A 16,746-nucleotide genomic window follows, 5' to 3' on the forward strand; every position below is an offset into this window, starting at 1 on the left:
ATGGATTATAATTCTCTAGGTCTTTTTGGCACGGAAAATTTGTGAAAACCTTTTTGCTTCACCTTATGTTTATGAAAGGGGATATTGATATGTGAGATCAATGTAGCTCATTTATTATCTGTTAAAAAGAGCAAATTATACAAATAACTAACACTGTCATGTGTAATAAGTGTACATTGGCTTTTTGAATTATTACATAAAACTAACATTCATAGAGGATCTTATTTTCTTTGACAATAGAAGTGTAATTGGAAGAAGAGATAAAATAAGTTATAAAGCAAAAATTCAGAAGAGATTTGCGTGTAAAAGATATTTAATTATACGGTTAACTTTAAGAGAAGCTGTTGTTTTATGTTGCTTTAAGAAAATGAGATGTCAGCATGTTATGTTTCATGTAGGTTAAGAATTTAATGTTTACAGTTTATCTTAACTGCAAGATACCCTTTCCAGTGATGTTGAATAAATATGAGGAGCTTTGGAAAATGATTAGGAAATTAAAAAGTATGTAACCCTAATTAGATGACTTATCAATAAGTAAGATGTTGAAGGGTGTTATCAAACATGTGATCTGCTTTTGGAAATGTAACTCTTTTACTGTACGGATGTCAAAGCTGGAATGAATGACTGTTAATGGGGGAAATTATCAAGGGTCATGACTCTGGGTTCCATGAAATTTTAAATGATATGTTGAACCTTCCTGTACATCTGTATGTCCAGGTGTAACTGTAATACAGAAAGATTATTTTGGGAAATCTAGTTCATCATGTGGTGTACTTGTTACTGTTTTGTTAAATTTAGAGCCTTCAGCCCCTGACTTCCCAAACCCCATCCCACACCCCTGTCACCAGGTCCTGTCTGTTCCCCCTTGGAAGATTCCTTCCTTGAATAAAAAGGGGAGAAGAAGGTAGCAGGAGAAGAATTGGCAGAAAAATTATTCTCTCAAAAACAATAGAAAGAGATACAGTACAAACACCTGCAGCAGGTTTTCATTATCTCTTGTTTTATGTTGACACATTTTCAGAACGTGTTGAAGCTCATGAAACAGCCTTGGAAGTCATTTAAAAAAATTCTAAATGAGCCCCTCCCCGATTTGACCTCCTGCTGGGAATCAGGTCAGACAGTGGCAATGTCTTTACAGCTAAAAACTCTCAAGGAATACTCCAGATGCTGGGAGAACTTTACTGCTTTTTGAATGTTTAGAAAGTAACCCTATTTAATGTAATTTAATGGTAAAGAAACTACTTGACATTTTGCTCAGATCAAAACACATGTTTTCTTCACAGGACAATGAGATTTTGGAGCTCATTGCAATTTACACTCAGAGTAGATATGTGATAGGAAGGGAGCTGATTGATTGTGACCCGCCTCCCCATCTAAATTGTGAAGTGGATTCACTTGGAGATCTAATTAGGTCAAAACAACTTTTTTTAAATCACGGGACTTTTAATCAATTTTCTTTTTTGTATCAGATACCAGGATGGTCAGGAAAGGAAATGCTGCTGGGTAAATGTCTGTTCTTGGAACCAAGGAAGCCAAGAAGTCAGGGGACAGGGATGTGCAGCCAAAGGGGCAGCTCCTCAGTATCACTGAGGGTGGACCCTTTTGATTTGATTTCCCCAAAGTGACATTTGGATAATGTCTCTCCTGGAAGAATAAATCTGGCCTAAGACATCTGAATACCCACATGACCTCTGCCTGGAAGAGGATATTCAGCACCTGTAAGGGAATTTCCCTTTGATGTCCTGCATCTTTATGGCTACTAAGCAAAACAGAAAAAGAAGTTTTAGGTGAATTGGAGATTCAGAGATAGGTTAGGTGTATTAGGTGTGTGGCTCTGACACTTACTAACAGCTACATGTTAAGACAGGAATTAAGTTTCTTTAGTTTTATTTAGAAGGGATGTTTATGGAAGAAGAAAGGGAAATTCTTAGGATAATTACAGTTTTAAGACCTAGCTTAAGGAAAGGAATGTGAGTCAGATAAGTACATCAGGAAAAGGAAAATCAATGATATATTTGGAAATATTTTGAAAATGTTCATTTTAGTTAAGGATGTTTTAGCCATTATTGTCAGAAGAAGCAAAGACTAAGATTGTGTTATTTTTAAACCAAATTCCGTGTATTCTGAACTAAGATGATCGTTGAATGTATGTTACAAGCTAAAGTCAGGAAGATCATTCTCATTTGGAATTTCCTCATACAGTAAAACATTAATGAATGTTTATTGTTAAAGTGAAGCATGTGCATCAATATGACAATAAGGGAAGATGTAAATTGCAATAAGTTCCAAAATCTCATTGTCTTCTAAAGAAAATATGTGGTTTGATCTGAGTAAAATGTTAAGCAGTTTCTTTACCAGAAGACAGAATCTCAACCAGTTACCTGAGCTGGAGAGGACTTTTTTGGAAGTGGTTCAGAAGATGGAGAAGGACATCAAAAGTCTCGAGGAGAGGAGAGGAGAGGGGAGGGGAGGGGAGGACAGGAGAGGACAGGAGAGGACAGGAGAGGACAGGAGAGACACTGGACCAGTTGATCAGCACCATTTCTCATCTATCTTAACTTCTTGATGCTGGAAAATGTGACCAGCCAGAGGCATATGGCTAACTCACTTCAGGGTGACTATTGTTGATAACTGAATGGCCAGGATATTTGCCTGGGGAGTAGCAAATATCTAGACATGTGCAGAAGCAGGGTACATATATTCTGGACTATACAACTTAGAGATAGGTGACCTCAGACTCGTGTGAGATTAATGATGGTACCTTGATCCCTTGTAAAGATGCACAAAAAGGGGACTTGTTAAGGGAAACAATGCCTATGAGTTAATGTGGACTTGCAAGGAAAATGAGGATGATGATCAGATGTAGCAGGAATGTGAGTCTATATTGCAAAATTTGAAGAAATCTCATCAAAATAAAGAGAAGACATTGAATGGGATAAAGTCTGAGATTTCATCAGTAGAATATTATAGATTACAAATAGTTAAACTATGTCTTATGTCCCTTCTACCCCTCATCCCCTGACAGGCAACTTAATGTTACCTTGATCAGAATGTAAAGAGTAAACTGACCCTGTCTTACCTGAACTGAAGTCCAGATGGTTCTACATTCCTTGCCCTGGAGGGGGAGAACCTGTCTCTGTTTGAATGATATGCTTTTTCTTTGGAGTGATTTATGCATCTAGATTGTGAAGACTCCATTCCTCACTGAGGAGCATGGGTCACTGGGGTGGTGGAATTGCTTTAGAATAAATAGATCTTGGATTTCCTGCTCTTGCACCCCTTTTTTCTGTCTCCATGTTTAAGGCAGAGCAAGGTGTCCAATTCTCTAGAATTGAATAAAACTTTTCTCTTCATACCTTGAGAAATCTCGGAGTTTTATTTAAGTGGTTAAACTCATCCCAGGCAGCACTTAAAAAGTTATTATAATATTGAAAAAAGTTTAGGAGCCCCTAATCTATAGAATGCAAGTCCCTTCAAAGGGTTCATATATCTTTGAACTAGCACAATGCCTGTTTTATGGTAAATATTGAATAAAGGTTTGCTGAGTGGTTGATGAAGTTTGCCTGGACGCATTAAATAGACCAGTTAACAATGGCTAATTGAGTAGGTACTTAATAAATGCTTAGTGACTGACTGACCAGTATGTAAGTTTTTTATGCCAATTTACCAGACAGGAAGCACTACAAACTCTTCTTTCAATCTCAATAGCTTTTTTCTTCTTTTGAGTATGAGAGGGTTAACACCATATTTTAAGCTTTATCTAATCTATTTGCATCTTACAAGGTTAACCAATTAAAGGAGTAGGAAAAGAATGCAGGGCTTGTGTAGCCTCTAGTATATATTGGCAGGACACATTACATTATAATTCAATCATGTTCAATTCTTTCTTTTGAAGGCAGTGGGGTATTTTTTCTGTTGTGTAAATTTCAAATTTCTGAATCCCAGCCATATCTGGTTTGTCATTTTTGCAAAGTAAGCAGTGATGGAAGAAATATACCAATAAGTCATCTTCCCAAGGTGGCAGCTCTTGATTATTTTGATAACTGTATTTCAATATGTAATTCTTTGTGTCTTATTTTGTTATTTATGTATTTTATTTTCATTGCATTTTGTAATTTAAAAATATTATTTGGAGAAGGGTCATAAAGTCTATCAGCCTGCCGATGGAGTCCATGACATAAAAAAGTTAAGAATTGTAGGGTATACATAAAAATACATGTGAAATATGTTAAAGATAATTTGAGGAGAGGCCCTGACAACAGGGAGGGTGAGGAGGGGTCTTGAGTTAGAGGTAGATTTTGAGATAAGCTTTGAAGGATTATCATAGGGAAAGGGTATTCCAGACTGATGAAATCAATCAGACCCAATGTTCTGTCCTAGGGAGATATATTTTGGATCCATTGAAGATGTGAGCTATCCCCCATCAGCTTTGTGTCATCTGCAGATTTGTAAAGCTTCTCTTCTGGAAACTTTCAACATTTCTCAGTTCACTGGTGCCAGGAGCCCAGAATCCTGAGACCCCTCTCTGAGATGACATGGAACCATTAAAGACAATCTTTTAGGTCTCAGACTCAACTAGTTCTGAAGCTTGTAATTGTACTAAAATTTGAAAATCTCCATCTTTACTATTAGAATAACATGACAGACTTTGTCAAATGCTTTGCTAAAATTACATATACTACATCTATAATAGCTCCCTGATCTTTTATCCTATTAACACTGTGAAAAAAATCAGATGAGATTCCTCTGGTATGACCCATTAATGAAGGCATCTTGGCTCTTTGTGCTCACCACCACCCCATCCCACCCTACCCCTTCTTTTCTAGATCAGGGATTTTTAAACCATTTTGTCTCACAGAACCTTTTGCCAGTCTGATGAAGTTTATGCATCCTTTTCAGAAAAAAAGTTTCACACCAATTTTTTACAAATAAGTTCATGACTTTTTTTTTATGGTGAAGCAATCGGGATTAAGTGACTTATCCAGGTCACATAGCTAGTATCATTATCAAATGTTTGAGGTCAAATTTGAAGTTAGGTCTCCCAACTCCAGGATCAGTGTTCAATCCACTGCACTGGCTAGCTGCCCCTAAATTCATGATTTTGAGATAGCTAGGTTGTGCAGCGAATCGTGCATGAATCCTGGAGTCAGGTAGAGCTGGGGTTCAAATGTAACCTCAGACAGTTACTGGTTGTGTGACCCTAGACAAGTCATTTAATCTCCATCTAATTCAGTTCCCTCAACTGTAAAATGGAGATAATAACAGCCTCTGCCTTACCAGATTATTGTGAAGATCAAATAAGCCATTTATAAAGTACCTTGCAGCCTGTGTAAATGCTAACTATTATTCCAAATGTAGGAAGTGCTAAATTTCAATTACAAGTTAGTGAAAATATTCATGTGAGTTTTTCCTTCATACCAACCCCATACAAGTCCATGGACCTCAAGGTAACAAACTCTGGTTTAGATATTTTTAAACTATTGTTTTAATTATGCATTCCAGAATTTTGCCAGGCACTGAAGTCAAATATTCCAGTTTCATTCTTTTTACAGCTTTTTTGACAATTGAAAATAGCTGTCATCCTATAGTACTGTGGTCTCTCTCCTACTCCCAAGATTTTTAAATTGACGGAACTCAATAATCCTATCTACTATCTATCTACCATGGCATGTAGATCATCAGGACCTGTTGAATGGAACTTATCAAGGTTACTGAGATGCTCTCTTACTGTCAGTAATACACTCCTTGGAAGTTAGGGATTGTTTCATGATTTACTAGTATCCCCATCACCTAGCATAGTTCCTGGTTCATAGCAGATGCTTAAAATTGCTTCTGTCTGTAGATCACTTGACAAGGTGGGGGACTTGTATAGATCAATAAATTAGGAGCTATGCCATGCATGATGATCCATTTTGGACTGGTCATAGTGGAGATTCTGACAAAAGATGATTTATTGGAGGAGCTAAGGGCAAATCACTACAGTATTTTTGCCAAGAAAATCCCAAATGGAGTCATGAAGAGTCAAGACATGATGAACAACAACAGCAATAGCTGTTTTTTGATTGATTAGTTGGGTTTCAACAGCCTAATAGCTATTTTTGTACTATCCTTTCTAGTTCAAATTTTTTCTTTTTTTCTTGACAGAAAAGATGGCATAGGGTTATAGAATCTCAGAGGTCACAACTAATATTTATTCAAGAGGAACTCCATTTTAAAATATTCCCAACAAGTATTCATCTAGCCTCATTTTGGAAGACACCTGTAACTTGGAGCCTACCACCGTCCAAGGCAGCCCATTCTGCTTATGAACAGTTAGCTGTAAGTTGATGCTTTGTGAATTGATTGGCCAAAAATCATTTATCAGATACCTTACTTACTATGTGACATGAACTACCAAGTACTAGAGATACAATACATAAAGAGACAGTCATTGACCTCAAGGAACTCACAATCTAATGAAGGAAAAAAAAACTCACAAAAGGAAAGGCGTTAGGGATTGGAATGGAACACAGGTGTGATTATAATGGAGCCCAAGGTAAAAAAGTACAGCCAGATGGGAAATAAAGAGATGGATGGCCTTTTTAAATGGAGGCTTAGGGAGGAATTCTTTGTTCTAACTAACCTCCAGTGACCAAGGAGGTCTGAATATCAAATTTAATGTATTGAGTTTCCTGATGATGAGGTTTCTGAGAGACACGACTATGATAAAGTCTAGTCAAAAGATAAAGTCTAGTCAAAAGCAGTATAGTCTGGTGAGAAGTGAATTTCCCTATAAAAATTCAAAATTTGTCTCCTATTTACTTTACTTCAATGCTTCTAATTCTGTTCTCAGGACTCAAACAGAGCAAATCCAATTTTTTATATGATAGCCCCAAATACTTGAAGATAGGTTTCATGTCCATCTTCTTCCACCCCTCAAGTCTCCAAACCAAATTCCTTCCTAGAAGAGACTTTGTTCACCAATTAATCTAAGCCCTTTGTTATAGATGAAGCAAATTGGGGTACAGGGTGAGTGGGACAGCTAGGTCTAGAACCCAGATTTTCTGACTTCTAGTTTAGTCTATATCTTTACATATAGCTCTAGTTATATATAGCTATCACTCTAGCATATAATTATATAACATCATGTATTTGCATTGTTTTCCTCCATGACTCTAGTTCCTGTGCACTGATTATAACTGCCCTCCTAGAATGCAGACGAAATTCAACTTTGTCATCCCGTCAGGTAGAGGCAGAGCACAGAACGCAATCTACCTTTATTGACTGAGAATTCAGAGTAGAGGGGATTCACATTCAGGTATATTTGAGGTCCCTTCTAATTCTGAAATTCTGTGATTTTTGTGTAGAGGGGAAAAAAAAGAAGGCAGGAGATCTGGATTATAATTACTGGTTCTATCACTTACTAGCCATGGGATCATGAACAAGCCACTTCATTTTTCTGAGCCTTGGTTTCTTCACCTGTAAAATGGGGAAATTAATTTGTGCATTCACCACCATACAAAAACCTGTTAGAAATGCATTTAAAGTGCTATAGAAAATGGGTTATTATTATATTATTATTGTTATTGTTACTATTATTACTGCTACTGCTTGGCAATAGCAAGAACCCCAATATCATAAATAGTCAGAATGGAATTTAGGGGCTATTCAGTCCAAATCCCTCATTTTACAGAGAAGGAAATTTGAGGCCCTGGAAGTTAATTTACTTCCTCCCAAGGCCAAACAAGACATAAGAATCAGAAAGAGGAATACAAATGCCTAACAAAGTGTTTAGTTCTTAGTGCTTGTTGAAAAATCCTATCTACTTTCATTGCCTTCCCTGGCACTTAATGTCCATTTAATTCTCTAACTTTTACAACTCTTTGAGTTTTTCAACTACTTTGGATCCTCTTCTTGAATGAATGAATGAATCCACTGTAGAAGGATTAAGGAGAGGGTTTAAGGGGAAAGAGGAGTTGGTACCTGTCTTCTCCTCATATCCCTCATATCCCTCATCAAATGTCAACTATTGTACCAAAGCCCATTGATGAGTTCTTCCCAGAACTTCCATATCAGAGAAAGGGCCAGATCAGCCATTTAGCCACCAGGCCCCTCCCTACCTAACCCCACCCCTCAATTTTTCATCTTTTTATTCCTTCCTCCATTGGACTGTAAGCTCTTTGAGAGCAGGAATAATCTTTCTTTTTGCTTGCATATATTGCACCACCATTTTCAGTGAAAGACCTTGCTTTATGTTTTCCTAAGAAAAATAGATATCACCCTGTCTTCCCTTAATATATGCCTCAAAACCTCCCATCACTCCCTTCTCCTTTCCTTGTTCCATAGGGTCAAAATCTTTGTATGGGCCCTTGGTTCCTCCCTCTTCCAATTCCACCAAGAGACTGTCACTTCAATCATCCCTTTCCACTCATCTTCAGTTTCTCCTTATCTATTAAATTCCTTAAAAAATAAATCTGTCCAGTTTTATTCCCTGCCTCAGTTCCCTCTTGATTTTCTACTCCTTGCGATCATATTTGGGACCCCACTACTTAAGGGTCTCTTTGAGGTGACCAGAGATTTCTTAATTGTTGAATCCAGTGGCCTTTCCACCACCCTCATCCTTTTTGACCTCTTTTTAACTGTTAACCACCCCATTGCTGGTACATGCTCTTTCCTTTGGATTTTTAAATTGCTACTCTCATCTAGTTCTTCATCTATCGGATCGTTTCTTTCTTCACTTCTTCGGCTGAATAATGAGAGAGGGAGAGAAGTGCAATGGAAAGAATGATGGTAAGGATCTGGAATTAATTAAATTAATCTCTTTGGTCCTTTTTCTTTTATGTAAAATGAGAGCTAGACTGCATTATTTCTGAGATCCCTTCTAGCTTTTAATCTGTGGCTTTATGTCCTGCCTTTCACGTGTACCCTAGGTTCTCTATATTCGGTGATTCTCACCTGCCCTGTGGGTTCAATTTTCATCTCTGTGCAAATAACTCTCAAGTCTATGTATGCAGTTTAAGTCTCTTCCCTATTCTAGTTCCATAATACAAACTGCTATTAGACATTTCCACCTGGATGTCCTGTGAGCATGGAAAACTCAATTTGTCTAGAACACAACTCATTATCTTTCCCAGTAAACTTGTCCCTCCTAATAAATTTACAGGGTAGCTGGGTGACAGTGGATCCAATTCTTGACGTGGAGTTAAGATCTGAGTTCAAATTTAGCTTCAGATATTTATTAGCTGTGCGACCCTGGACAAGTCACTTTTCCCTGTTTGCCTCAGTTTCCTCATCTGTAAAATGAACTGGAGAAGAAATGGCAGACCATTCCAGTATCTTGCCTAGAAGACCCAAAATGGTGACATGAAGAGGTGGACACAACTGACATGGGTGAACAACAACAAATACATCCTGATTCAACTCCATCCTTCTAAGCTACCTAGGTTTGCAACCTCACATCATCTTCAGGTCAACTTTTGTTTATCTCCCTTTCATAAATCAGGGGCCAAATCTTTCCTTGACATAGCTCACATCCATGCCTTCTCTCCACTCAGTTCATCACTACCCTGATTCTGGACCTCAACATTTCTTGTTTTCTTTCTTTTTGTTTGTTTTTTTTTAATTATTTTTTGCAAGGCAATGGGGTTAAGTGGCTTGCCCAAGGCCACACAGCTAGGTAATTATTAAGTGTCTAGGCAGGATTTGAACTCAGGTACTCCTGACTCCAGGGCAGGTGCTCTATCTACTGCACCACCTAGACACCCCAACATCTCTTGTTTAAACTTGTGACAGCCCCTTTATTAGTGTCCCTGATTCTATTCAGATCCTCCAATCAATCCATTCTCTGCATAGCTACAAAAATAATTTGCTAAAGTACATGAGTGACTGTTACTTTGCTGTTTGAGTGGCTCTCTCTCACCTCTGGGATAAATTACAAACTCCCGGGTTTTATGGTTAAAGACCTTCCTCTTCTAGTCCAAGTCACCCTAGTCAGACTTACTTCCCTATGTTCTCCATCACACACGGTCCAGCTGATTGGAACCTGCAGCTGTTTACAGACTCATGATTCCATCTCCTATCTCTACAATTCTGCCAGGCTTTGCCAGTCTTAGGTGGAAGGATCCTAGGGGCTTTGAGGCTCAGTTCTGAGATTACCCCCTGCAGGATGCTACCTCCCTCCTTAAATCATAACTAACAATCTGCATACATTTGTAGAGATCTAGATTCCTTGAGGACATAAGCTAGGATGTTGGGTTTTTTTGCAAGGCAGTAGGATTAAGTGGCTCACACAAGGTCACACAGCTAGGTAATTTGCCACCCAACTGCCCCAAGGATGTTATATTTTTTAAATCATAAATTCACAAACTAACACCAAATAAAGGAACAATTTCCAAATACAGAGTGGACCAGAAGACTGTGGATGAAACGACAAATCTCTGATTTTCAGTTTGCTTGTTCCCTAAATATATAACTTGAGCAGGTACATTTCCAACTGTCCTTGTCTGTGATGCCTTCTGTCATTCTGTTGGTTTGCTTGTGTTTTTTTTTTTTAAGGTTTTTGCAAAGCAATCGGGCCCAAGGCCACACAGCTAGGTGATGATTAAGTGTTTGAGGCTGGATTTGAACTTGCATCCTCCTGGATCCAAGGCCGGGGCGATGTCCCACCCGGCCGCCCTCTTTCTCCACTGCCCCCCCCCGCCCCCCCCCCCCCCCCCCCCCCCCCCCCCCCCCCGCCACCTTCCACATTAAAAAGCCTTAAAATGTAGATGGAATCCCGTGTCGGAGACAAGCTGCCCGCAGCCAGCAGGGGGCGCCGTGGCTCCGTGAAGAACACTAGGCCCTGGAGCCTCGGGAAACCGCGGAAGGAGCCCGGGCCGCGGGCAGGCCCTGGTGCGCGAGGCCCGGCCCGGCCTTGACCGTGACCCTGGCCGTCCCGAGCCGGGACGCGCACGAGCGCCCTCTAGTGCCGGACCGGAGCGTCAGCGCCCGCCGCGTGCCGCGGCTATGGTGGCGGTGGTTACTGTTGGGGGTTAACGAGGACAGGCAGGCTGCGTCCGATGGCATTGGTCACTCGTCATTATTATTATTATTACTATTATTATAGTTATCATTGTTATCGTTCTTATTGTCATTATTACCATCATTATTGTTAGTATCATTTTATGAAGCACTTAGCATTACAGCTGCGACATAGCAAGTGCTACGCGTGAGGTGCTATTGTTACTATTTTTATCATTACTAAATCACTCATGGGCACAGCGCTTGACACAAAGCACAGGCTTTGTTAGGCGTTATGGCTGTCATTGTTATTGAGCACTTGGTCGGGCCAGTGTCTGAAACCCGCCAAGTACTCTATGTTAAATGTCGTTATTAATTATTATTACATAATTAGCCCAGCACCTGAGGCCTAGCACGCGCTGCATGTCGGGTATTGTTACTAAACACAGCACCTGAGGCAAGAGGACTATGTTGAGCATCATTATTGTTGTTGTTATTAATTAGCGCGATACCTGAGCCGTGGCAAGTCCATGTTAGATATTGTTATTAATTTGTTATCATTAGGCGCTTAGCCCAGTGCCTGAGACCAAACAAGTACTCTGTTATCTATTATTGTTGTTGTGATGAAGCACTTCACACAGGTCCCTGAGACACAGCAAGTGTTATAGAAATTTAGTTATTATCAGTGTTATTCTCGTTGCTGGATTAATAATGAATTTTACCTTTAAAAATAGTATTTATGTATTTGATTTCTGAACCCGTGTAAATTTTCCTCATTTGATCTAATGTTCTAGATGAGATTTATGTTATTGTCTAAATCCTTTCTAATCTTGACTCTTACCATCCGGAGCATTGCCCACCCCATCCAGCTTTGTGTCATCTCCATGTTTGGTAAGCATGCCATTGTTGCCTTTATCCACATCCGTGATGAAAATGTCACAGGGCTAGATAGAGATCCCTAGGGCTCTCCACTGCAGGCATCTTCCCAAGGTCCTCCTCTTCTCCCGAGGCCCACTATTCAACTAGCTCCAAATTTACTTTCTTGCAGCATTTGTCAAGCTCCCATTACTCCTACTTTTCCACTAGAATATCACAATTGATTAAATGCTTTCCTCATATCTAGGTCACCTCTTACTTACAGTATCCCCTGGTCTATCAGCCTATAAATCAAAAAGAAAATAGGGTTTGATAGGCATAACAGTTCTTGATAAATTCATGTAAGCTCTTTTCCAGATGCTTATGAACCATTCCTTTAATGACACATCCTTGAATTCTTCCAGAGAATTCCACTGATCTATCATTTACAGACTCCATTCTTTTCCCTGTTTTGAAAATTAAAATTATTTCCCATCCAACCCCCAATAATATCTTTGTGTCCACGTTCAAATCTTGCCTTAGGAAATCACAACTCTACTTTCCTCAGAATTGTTGTGATGATCAAGAGATAATGCATGAAAAAAGATAATAATATGCAAAGTGCTTTGCAACCTTAACATGCTACATAAATGTGAACTATCATTATATCTATGTCATCATAGCTAATTTATATAAAGATTGGGAAAGCACATTATATACATAATCTCACTTGATCCCCCCCAACCTTAGGAAGTAGATATTATCCCCATTTTTCAGATGTGAAAATTCAGATAGAAGCTTAGTGATCTGTCCAGAATCAGTTAATAGCTTCTGAGGCTAGATTTGAATTCAGGTCTTCTGACTTCATATACAAAGTACTATCCACTGTCTAAATTAGCTGCTTCCTGCTGTTTCTCTAGTTGGCTGACTCTTGGCAACTCCCCTCTTCCTACATGTTGCCCCTAAATGCATGATCACTTTAAAAATTGGCTATAAGAAATGTCAAGTTCACCAACCTATACAATTTACAAATTTTCTATTCTTCCCCTTGCTGAAAACTGGGACTTTTACCCATCTTCAGTTCATTGATATCTCTCCTATTTGCTGTCATTATTCAAAAAATCTCTCAGCAGTCACATTTAATAATCCTTTTAGAACCCAGTGATGAATTTGACCCTTGCCAGGAAAATGAAATTTTTAAGGGGCTGCTAGGTGCTCACATAACTCTTTTCTTAGTTTGGTTTTCAATGTCCCATTAAACATTTTTGTTTTCCAATGACCGCCTCATCAGGCATATTGTAGAAGGGCAGTCTAATCAGATTGAGTCCACCTAGATGATTTTTGAGATCTTGATGACTCATTCCATAATTTTAGGCTTCAATTACTTGACTTTTAAACTCCCTGAGGGCAGGGATTATGATTCTATCTGCACTTGTTGACAGATTGTCCCTATTCTGAAAGTTCAGAGAAGTCTGGCAAATCCCACATTGCCTTTAATAGCCAATAAAGAAATAATGAGTTTGTTGCAAAATTACTTTATCCATAATAATAAAAGCAATGATATCCTTATGTAAAACTTCATCGTTTATAACAGGTCTTCCTCACAATTAACCTAGGCTGGGTAACTCAGGTATCATTCATTACCCTTAATTCACATCTGAGGAAACAGACTTAGTAAAGTGACTTCTCTAAGTCATAATAATGATGTTTTCTCCTTCATTTTCAAAGAAGATCTCAACATCAGGAGATGATGCCATGACAAGTGCATGAATTGGATTTAAGTGAGGGGGTGCTGTGCTAAGTCACCAGCCTCACTTTCTCTTCCAGAGCCATCTGGGTCCAGTGGCCAGATATGAATCAGGATGACTGGAAATGGCCCTGGATGTGAGACAATCAGGGTTAAGTGACTTGGCCAAGGTCACACAGCTAGTGTCAAGTGTCTGAGGCTGGATTCGAACTCCTGTCCTCCTAACACCAAGGCCAGTGCTCTATCTCCTGGGCCACCTAGTTGCCCACAGCTCATAAATGGTAGAGTTGACTATTAAATGTGGCTCTTCAATCACAGAACCAGGGTTCTTTCTTTCCACTGTATCACCGGATCACAGATTTAGAACTCAGAGAGACTTTCAGAGGTTATCTAATCTAACTCCCCCATTTTTAAAAATGTGGAAACTGAGGCCCAGAAAGGTGAAGTGATTTCCTTAAGGCCACACAGTAACAGATAGCAGAGCTAGGAGACAAATTCAAGTCTAACACGTTGTTGTTGTTGTTGTTCAGTTGGGGCTAACTCTTCATGACCTGTGCAGGGGGTTTTCTTGGCAAAGATGCTTTGCCATTTCCTTCTCTAGTGGATTAAGGCAAACAGAAGTTATGTGACTTGCCTAAAGTCCCACAGCTAGTAAAAAAGTCTAAGACCAGATATGCATTCAGGTCTTCCTGACTCCAGGCCCAGCTCTCTCCCCACTGAGTTATCAGTTGCTCCCAAATTCTCCATATTCCAGCAATATTTTCAGTGCATCATTTGTGTATGTGCACACATGTATGTACACATACATGGAAACTCTCTATACTCACCAATGTAGAAAACAGTGAGTGAAGAGTGAGGATAAATGGACAGCACACTCAAAATTCATAGGTTTAAGAGTTTTAATTCATAGATTTCAGATTAAAAGGCCCTCAAGAGGTTCACCTCATACAATCTTTTCTTTTTACCAAGAGAGAAACAGAAGCTTAGAGACTCACTCAATGTCCCACAGATAGACAGGTCAGAGGCAAGATTCTAATCTTGGTCCTCTGATTCCAAATCCCTGGAATACTTTACTAAGTTGAGGGAGAGCTGCTGAGGAATACCCATAACCTGTCACCACCTAGAACTGAGTTCTCTCAAGTGGGACATGGTACCTGTTTCTTGACCCCGAAAGCTTTTATATAAAGAAAGATGAACATATAGTATTTTCATATCCTTTTATTGAAGGAAATAGAAACTTGTGCTACGGAGTCTGGGACACCTTCGGAGTAGGACTCAGTGACCCTGACAGGAGGCCAAGGCTAACAATGTCAGCCCAGGTCCTGTCAAGGTTGGGAGAACAGACTACAGAAGGGTGGATGTGAGTCAACCATTCCAACTCCATGTGGCAAACCAACAGCCAAGACACATATCTCATGAGACAGCATCTCCTTCACAGCTGCCAAAGACATGTTCTCTTGCTATTCCTCTTGCATTGGAAAAACCAATCCTCCTTGTTACCAAGCCTGTCCCACATCCAGTGAGGCTTGAATTCTCCTACTTGGCTCATCTGCTATGAAGAGCCAACTTCCTCATCCTGCTAAAAATTCTAAGAATTTTTAAAACCAATTTTTGAAGCCAAGTTGAGTTCTCTTGGCAGAGGCATAACCACCCTATAAGAAGGAAAAAAATGACTCAACAAATTTTCCCACCCCCAGCTTTCTCTTATGTTACCCCTTGCCTAATATGTGTCCTTGGAAACTTCTCAGTGGCACGAAACAGGTAGAAAATAATGCTGAGAGGGAGCGAGCTTTAGGAGAAAAGGGGGCTGGTACAGGAGCAAAAAATGGAAAACTGTTACATTAGGCAAAGGCTGATTCACGAAAAAAGCACAGGGACCTTTTTTGGGGGGCCAAGTCCTCGAAAGTAGCGAACAACACTGTAGAGTTCAGCTCTCGCCCACCAATGGGCAGAAAGGCCCAGTTCAGGCTCCAAGAAGCAAAGCCATCTCATCCCCTGTTGGTTAAAGCTGCTCACCATTCCTCCAGCTGTTTCAGTCTTCTAGTTAAAATGAGGTTGATATATATGGCTTGGGATTAGAAAGGCAAAGAAATACGGAAGCCTCCATCACTGGGAGAGATGGGCTACTTACTACAGGATCAGGCCATCCAACAATTCTGATTTCTTTGTGGCATGACAATAAAAGTGACTGGGAAAGAAAGAGAATATTTTGCTATGTGGAAATCAGGTTCAACAGTTCTCCATGAAGATGCCAGACCATCCATATGCAACCTTTACCTCCAGGCTAATGGCAGAGAGAGCAGGTTCTTGGCTTAGGAGCAGCAACAGATGGATTGGTGACTCCATCACAGATCTCTTGTTGACTGATGTTGGACCAAAGCTATTTCTGCCAACCTTTATTCAGGGTTCCCAGTCTCGAGAGCTCTAGGTGAGCAGGAAGAGGGGGATGACGAGGAGGTGAGGACCAGGAGCGCACCGGGGATCAAAGGTCTCTGCGGGAATGTTTCACAGCAGGCTTGGCAGGAGGATGCTGGGGAGGGTTGGGGGTCCTAATGGTTGTTTTTGGTGGCCTCTTTTGCAGCGGCAATCAGGGGTGTGAGGCTGGAGAGGGGCTTGGCAAGTTTCAAGAACTGATGCTAGAAGAATCAAAGAAAAGAGCAAAGGAAAAAGTGAGTATGGGAAAAGCCCCCTCTGCCTCTAGTCACAGAGCACATGGCTCCCAACACACACGCAACAAAGGCTTGTTGAATTGACATTAAGGATCTGTCCATACAGGATGTGAAGACTGAGATGATATCTGAACAACCTTCTAATTATACAATTCTTTTATGATTCTGTAAGCATCAAACATTACCTCGACTTGTCTTATAACAACCCCCTGGTGCTGTAACAAATGATATTTCCTATTTACAAAAGAAGTGACTTGCTTATGGTCTTGTAAAAGAGAGAGGCAGAAACCCTGGTTGGTATTCCTGGTATTATAGATAAGGAAATAGTATGTGGAAATAGAAAAAGATATTAAAGCTGAAGAAGGATGCCAGCTACTTCTCAGGGGGACCACAAGTAAGGGCTAGTCTAGACAACTTCTGTGGTCCCCTTCAGTTCTGAGATTGTATGATTCCAAGTAGCTTAAAAATAATAATGATAACAACAAGCAGAAGCAATAT

At 39.9% G+C, this 16,746-nt stretch overlaps 1 protein-coding gene and 1 long non-coding RNA gene across 9 annotated transcripts in view; one reads left to right on the forward strand and one right to left on the reverse strand.

The window, feature by feature from the left end:
• Positions 1-16,746, forward strand: part of LOC141508383 (uncharacterized) — a 46,574-nt gene that overhangs the window by 18,704 nt on the left and 11,124 nt on the right. Inside the window, exons 1-2 of one of the 3 annotated variants that reach the window (XR_012474393.1) lie at positions 7,171-7,297; positions 16,161-16,248. This is a non-coding gene — a long non-coding RNA (uncharacterized LOC141508383). Of the gene's footprint in view, positions 1-7,170; positions 7,298-10,935; positions 11,046-16,160; positions 16,249-16,746 lie in introns of those variants that run through there. The other 2 variants (XR_012474394.1, XR_012474395.1) reach the window with 2 other exon arrangements.
• The window catches only part of PAK1 (p21 (RAC1) activated kinase 1), a 201,788-nt gene continuing 199,502 nt past the window's right edge, over positions 14,461-16,746 (reverse strand). For all 6 annotated transcript variants that reach the window (XM_074216952.1, XM_074216949.1, XM_074216950.1 and 3 more), the window contains one exon: positions 14,461-16,215. In XM_074216952.1, the coding sequence (XP_074073053.1) occupies positions 16,129-16,215 (87 nt within the window). In that variant the 3' untranslated portion in view covers positions 14,461-16,128. The remainder of the gene's footprint in view (positions 16,216-16,746) is intronic.

This window comes from Macrotis lagotis, chromosome 1 (genome assembly GCF_037893015.1).
Source record: "Macrotis lagotis isolate mMagLag1 chromosome 1, bilby.v1.9.chrom.fasta, whole genome shotgun sequence".
Lineage (NCBI taxonomy): Eukaryota > Metazoa > Chordata > Mammalia > Peramelemorphia > Peramelidae > Macrotis > Macrotis lagotis.